Raw genomic sequence first — 7,618 nt, forward strand, 5'->3', positions numbered from 1 at the left:
AGCCAATTTTGGATTCTTATGATGGCTAATGATCCCTACAGTTTGTTGGAAGGAAAGGCTAACCAATACATGCTTCAAATTGAGTTTGAATCAGATGGGATTCTTAATCTTGACTAAATACAAACTGTTTGGCTATTTAGAGAACGATTTTAGTGCATTTTGTTTTATATTGGCTTTGGAATCATCTTCTTCATCATCTTCTAGATGGAAGCATACATCACCAATGATGTTTTCAACAATTGAAGCCAAAATCTCAAAGTGGAACTTATTGCCAAAAGTATCCAAAAATGTATTGATGGTCAACTTCTTATTTACAAAATATGATTTCTTTGCTTCATTGGTCAACAATTTACACTCTTCCCATTCACTAGAATGCAAGTTTATGACCATGATAGTTTTCTTTGTGGAATAGTCGCTTGTAGAATTGAACATTCATAATGAGCTGACCCTTCACACCGAGCCAATCTCAAGCCTCACAACCATTGTGCATACAAAACAAACACTGAACTGAAGAAACAACCTCGTGAACATCGCAAGCACAAATCTCAATCCCAAATTCAAGAGCATTCTGAGGCCGGAACGGCGTAGCGCCCTTCAACATGGAAAGTACTGGTCGGAGGGCCAAGATGCGCAAAAAAAATTTGCAATTTTGTTCAGAACAAAAAGAATTCTCAATTTCGGCGCCCAGTCTGTTATGTATTCGTCAAATTCGGAGTCTATTTTTAGAATTCCGAAATTTATGAGGCTCGCAGTAGAGTCAACAGCGAAACCCAACTCTAAGAATATGACCACAATTAAGCTACTGTAAACACGTTCCCTGTGTTTGACTTCATCTGTTGGTTTCTAACCAATGCAATCACATTACTCCAAACCACAAAATTAAAATTTTCATCAAGTCCGCGACATTCAATACAGACCTTGATGGATAATACAGAATTAAAGTGTACTAATCTGTATCTGAGCTTTGATTTTGCAATTCTGCACTTTGCAAAGGGCCATTCCGAAATGTGACCCTAGAATAAGTGGAGGGCTAATCGTCATCCCTCCAGTATATAAGTATAATACACAGGATACAGCCTCTCTCTCACTCCTCTATCCCTAAAATTCATCCTAGCTTAACTCTTTTGTTGAGTGTTGATCAAGGTAATTGGTGGCAAAGGGATCACTTCATCAAGACACTAGCTCCTTCAAAGAATCAATACTGTAGCTACAATCTACAATACAACAATCAAGCGAACGCGTTGTTCCTGACCTCGTTCTCAGAAGCCTCGAATGTCTGTTGAATCTTCTAAAGCGGTGTTGCGTTACTTTCACACAGCCCAGCCTTCAGAGGAGATTAATTAAGCCTCACAGGAACCAGCTGATTAGCTCCTGTGCGCAAATACACCCTGCCATGAGCCCACGGTTGCCCTGGCCCCGACCAAGATGGATGCAGCGTCGCCTGAAACATAAGCTGTCGATCACAGACATGGCATTCCGACTCATGCCGTATCTCCAGAGACGAGTAATTTGGCCTCACGAAGGTGTAAACCTCCGCTCCACAATTGGGACAGCAACCCTTGAGCGCCATTACGTCTCCCTGCCCTAAGGCTTGCAGCTGCTTCGCTGCGGACATGGCTACAGGAGCTCCAACCAAGAAGCTGACAACCGAGAAAAGCACCCGATTCATGTCTGACAAGACGAAGGCACCGGGCTCATAAGCACTGATGCTCATGTAACGTGTAATTAGGACTGGAAGGACCACGGCAAGACCTAACCCTAGAGCGAAGAGGAAACCCCAAACGGTAGCCAAAGCTCGCATCTGAGAGGGGTCAAATTCCGCATCCGCGTAGGCCGTGTAACGCTTCAAGCTACACCGGGGGTACTTAACGACCAAATTTGATTTGTGAAATCGTAGCTTCACCTCCACCTTGTCGAACATGTCGTCTACGACTAGAGGCTGTCCACTGTAGTAGGAGTCTCGAGCCTGCTGGTAGAGTGCCTCTAATTGCGCTTTCTCGGCAGTCTCAATTGGACCCACGAAAATGCAAGAGGGATCATCTGTGCAACTCCCTGCCATCCAAGCAGCTGCAACAACATAACTCCGCAACACCTTAGGTCTAAACCTTCCCTCTTTGTTGTCGACTGTTGAAATTTTACCTCCACTCAAATTGGGTCTAAGAATCCCAAATTTCGCACCATGACCACTAGAGCATCTTGAATGCATACTCGCCACTGTACATTGAGGACTGTTCTTTCCACCGTTAATAACATCACATACTAACAATTTGCCGCCAACATCCAACCTACACGATTCGCTCTCAGCCCGAAAGCTTCTCGTCTCCGACACTCCCATCCACCATGCTCGATTAGTAGCAGGAAGTATATGCAACAATCCAGCCATTCCTCTGAAACCTAAAATCGATTTGCCACAGCTCAATCCAGAACCGCCCTGCTCCAAATTTTCTTTGTCAAGAACAAATTCGGGCTCTAATGCCCACTAACCACTACTAGATCTTCATGAGACGAAGAGCATACGTAGTTAGAGCAGAACCAAACCCGATTTACTTCGTCCAGTTGATGTTGATGATGAGCCTACAGTTCTCGCTTCAACTTTCCCACCGCCTGATAACGATGTGCGACCATCCTGAAAAACACTAGTGCATGGCAAAGTATCTGCTGGAGAGCCTGGTCCTTAATTCAAGAGGGTGGATGAGGAGTGTCGTGGGCCGTGCTTAAGCGGTTATGGAAAGCGTCCGAACGACATCCGTTGATTGGATGGGGATCAAGTCAACTGACTTGTATACACCTTAGTAACAGCAAAAGCCTTTTCTTAATAGCGGTTGGAATCGGTTATCGACGAACTCAGATTGGTTCGAAGGATGAAAGAGAATGAGACAAACTCCAAGATAATATCTCCAGTTACATGAAGCCTGTAAGCCCAAGTGGCACCCATCAAGGGTCGTGATAAATCACTCAGCGCATACATCGGTTAGAATGATACACAAAAAGGCAAAGGGAGAATAGGATAACAAGCTAAAATCAAGCAATGGCCACCTTCACGGCCACACATGAAGGATTCCAACTGAGCTTACTGACGCAAATATAAATGTATGAATGTTATTTGAAATCAACTTGTACAAATTAAGCATCACGAGTTCATGTAAATGTTTTTGTAATGCTCGGGTCTCAGTGGCGTGAAATAAAATGCACTCGTAATATTTATAGACATACCCCACAGCTCAGAAATCTTGCTACAAGTACATACTTTACACAAGCATTGTCGTGATCGAAAGTAGGTCACAACCTCAACCAGCGCTACAACGGAGACGCTGTCGTATGCAAATAAGTATAACTAAATTAATCATGAATCCTAAACACCTAAATCCTGCAGTAACATTTGTATCATCTGGCTGTAGTATTTAAAATGGAGGTCAACACTCCGAGCACAATAAACGCCAGCATAGGACTCAAGTCGAGAGCATTAAAAAGAGGGGGGATAATGTTTCTGAAGAGATTCAAGTAAGGGTCACACATGTCACGAACGGCTTGAAGAGGTTGCCTCTCCCAAGGAATGTTAGGAAACCAACTAAGAAGCACGCGCACCATCAACACCCCGCTGTAAATCTCTAGCCACTTCGCCATGCCACTGGCAACGACCGTCAGAGGCGTACTCACAGATCCCGGAGTTTGGCTAATCGAAGCTAAAAAGAGAGGTCCAACGGCCAACACCAACCTCCCCTTCAAAGCGCTCACAAGCTCATTTTCAGCATTTGTGGAGCCGTCAGGGAGTGGAGTGCCGATCAAAGTTCTACCCAAGGCCTTCACAGCGCCCACCACGGCTTTCACCACCACTGCCACAACTATAACCGCTGTGGATACCACTGCGCTTGCCACTTCTGCGTCGTTGCTGCCTGTCGAATTATCCACCGCAGAGACACATCTTACAGGAAAAGACCCCGACTTGGCCTTAGCCTCTCTCCCGTCGCTCAAATGGGACACATTTCCAATCCATGGTTGCGACAATTTCATCATCAATTCCTCTTCTCCCCTGAGCAACCTCGCATCGCCGTCCCTGACTGCAAAAATAGCTCCGCTCACCGATCGCGGCAAACGATGGCATTGAGAACTGACCCTCTTTAATGCACATTGCGTGCGTAATCTGCAGGGGGAGGTTGCGCCCATCGCAGAAGCCATAGTGATGAAATCGACAATTCGCGCAGCTGATGCGCAATTGCTCAGGTTTCAAGAATTGTGGTTTTCCCAGAGGCTTTCTCTCTCGAACCTTCTTGTTCGAAGCTTTAGCTTTCTTAGGGTTTGGGGAAAGAGCGGTGGCTTTTGTACAGCCTACCCACACTCATCCTCTTTTTCAGTATGTATTTAAATATCGGCGTATGAAAATTATTTCGGATTCATGCGCTTTATCACTTTAAACACGAGGTTGATGTAAGATACGATTTTAATATACTCATACAATCTGAACACATTTTCGGGTTTTTTGCGGGAAAAAAGTAAAAAAAAAACAAACAAACAAACAAAAAATAAGATATATATATAGTAACAATTTATTAGTGCCAATTGTTACAATTCATTGATGTCATGTTCCTAATTTTGAAACCAAATCTATCCTACTATCAACATGTTTAAACAAATACATGGAAGCTAGTAGTGTTATACTCTTTTCCCTTTGTTTCTCTTTTCTAGTTCTATCATCCATCCACTCACAATCAATGAAAGTAACTTCTTCTACATAATATTTATTAAAATATTTAGTTTAACTTGTTTTAAAGTAATGTTATTAACATCTCAAAATCCTAGACATTTACATCTAACGTAATATGAAGCCGACGACGAGTAGGAGATACTTCGTACAAAATAAACACCGAAACTTTAATGTCGGTATGCTCAATACGTGAGACTTCCGCATTTACACTGGCTATGGAAGGGAGACCTCAGAATCCCGACTTCAATGGCTCATGCAAATTATCAAACTTCGCGTGTGCTTGATCTTTAACAAATCAATAAAGAAAATTGTTGCTTTTAATATTTGAATTAAATGTTAATAGCATTTTCAAAGATTCTGTATCAACTTCTTCATCCAATTGGTGTATGGGTAGATGAATAAAATTATTATGTTTATGAGCAATAAGTTGCTGACACATAGCATGTTGGATTCACGGTAGAAATATAGAATGATTTATTTTTACATTTGTGAATTAACATGCATGATTGGAATCCCCAACTAAAAGTTACCCATCAATAGAAATCACACATATTTAATAAAGTTCAACATAATAATGCAATTATATTTTATTTATCTGAAGTTGCAACAAGCCATTCATTGAGTTACATTTAACATTAACGTGTAACCAACATACTATTTCACATCTGTTTTTTTATTTTTTTATATTCTTATTAAATATATGAAGTGATATGTTTTTTAATATTTATAAAAATATATATATATAAACTCTCTAATTATGTAATCTTATTCAATAATATCTGTGACATCTTTGGGGGGTTCTTGTATGAAAAGTTTAAGAAAAAATATGTTAAAATTAATTTCAAACCAGAAATTTTCATTTTGATATGTCTCAATAAAAGCATTGTCATTGTCTGAGTTTAATATTATTTTTTAATTTTTGTAATATTCTAAACCAAATAATTCATGTTATTTTTCTTTCATAACTTTTAATGAATTGAAATAAAGGCCATTGCTGATACCAGTATGAATACTTTAACAATAAATTTCTTGCATCATTTGTTTATTATCTAAATAAATATATAAGATGTATAATATTAATAAAAATCGTGCATATAACTCACTACAATTTTTTCTTGTATACATATATTTTCATTGAGTGATTTGTATAATAATAATATTATATCAATTTGGATATCAAATAATTGTTTTTTAATTTTCTTCAGGAAATTGTTTATGGTAATCACTCTTTTCTTCTTTCTATTTTTTATTTTATGTTTAACAATGAAAATTTTGTCAATCTAACTAATTTTTTTAATTTAAGTAATAGTTAATAGATATATTAAAAATTATAATTGAATAATATATAAATTAAATTTATACATATAATATGTGTATCATTTTATTATTTATTTATAACTTAATATTATTTATATATATTTTTAAAATAATAAATTATATATTGTAATTTATTCCATTATCTTGATATTTTAGTATTTCTTATGAGGCTTATTTAAGTAAAAAGGTATTAATTATAAATCATGATTGAAACATCTATTGAAATAATATCCACAAAACCTTATTTCATGGATTGTGAGAATTGGTGCACCTCAAAAATTATCTCAAGTAAAATATTGTTAACAAAAATATTTATTGTCTATAAATTAATTAAAAAGAGACTTATGTCGACACTTAATGTATCATGTATTTTTGCAATGATATATAATAGAATAAATTTTATTATAAATTTATTCTTTTTTTACTAAATAAATTTTATTCATATATTACTTTCAAAAAAATTAGTGTAAACAAGAATTTTATTGTATGAATGAAATGGTTTATTGTACATGGTAAAAGGACCTATCCATAACAAAAAAAAAAAAAAAATATCCACCTACCAAATCTTTCAATTTAATATTTAAAAAATAATAAAATATATTAAATAATATTCAATTTGATATTCAAATTAAGAGTCTTATGAAAAAAAAATTCATAACAAAAAAAAATAAAATAAGAATTTATTAGGCATTAGTTGATTTTTATCAAGGATATGAATCTTCAAAAATTGAAAAATCAAATCACTCTTGTGTCACTTAAAAAGATTAGATAATCACTCAAAGATAATATAATATTAAATTAGAATGGTTATTGTCAAAGAAAAAAAGATTAGAAAGACTTGAAACGAGACTAAAGACTAGAAAGGCATTAACAAGAGTAAAGAAGGCTTTATTCTTGCCTCTATATATACTATTCAACTAAGAGCTGCATGGCAATGTTTTATAAGACCTCAAACACACATTAACTTTGTTAGACACATGTTTTAACTTGCAAGGCAAATTTTTTATATGTGAGCTATATAATTAGTTTATTCCACAAGCTATCAACACATGTGATATGTGGCTAACTTGTTGACTAAGTTTTTAAGCTACCAATTAACTACAAACATGTATAAAGTCAATATAAACAACATCTATGAAGCTTTTAGAAATCTTCTATAGAAGATATTATGAAATTAATTTATTTTTATCTACTTCAATTTAATCATATAGATAATTATTATAGTAAACATATATGTTTGTGACATTATTCTTCCTATTAGAGACAATGTTCCACAAGAAGTAGTCATTATATGTTAAAAAAATCTAAGATGTAGTAAATTATATTTGCTACATACTCTAATGTTTGTTCTCTTTGAAGATGGTTGATAGGTCTTTTGAGCCATTGATAGTATCTCATACCAAGCCAAGAAGACTACCATATTATTTGATTATTATTGAGGCCTTTATAACTCTCTTCAAATAAAGCATTTGGAATATTATGAGGAATTTTTTCTTCTTCTAATAAAATCTCCAAACATTAGGAGTCTCTTCCAAGGTTGTGATATCAAAAAATTATACCTTGCCATCTATTTGAGAAATGACATGTGATTCTAGATGA

At 36.2% G+C, this 7,618-nt stretch overlaps 1 protein-coding gene across 1 annotated transcript; it reads right to left on the reverse strand.

Moving 5' to 3' along the window:
• Positions 1-3,083: 3,083 nt before the first annotated feature.
• On the reverse strand, positions 3,084-4,300 carry LOC112291920 (uncharacterized). The gene has a single exon (XM_024539916.3). It carries the CDS (start codon positions 4,174-4,176, stop codon positions 3,385-3,387), a length of 792 nt encoding a protein of 263 aa, XP_024395684.1. The 5' UTR covers positions 4,177-4,300; the 3' UTR covers positions 3,084-3,384.
• Positions 4,301-7,618: the final 3,318 nt, after the last annotated feature.

Source organism: Physcomitrium patens, chromosome 14 (genome assembly GCF_059467195.1).
Source record: "Physcomitrium patens ecotype Gransden chromosome 14, ASM5946719v1, whole genome shotgun sequence".
NCBI classification, from domain to species: domain Eukaryota; kingdom Viridiplantae; phylum Streptophyta; class Bryopsida; order Funariales; family Funariaceae; genus Physcomitrium; species Physcomitrium patens.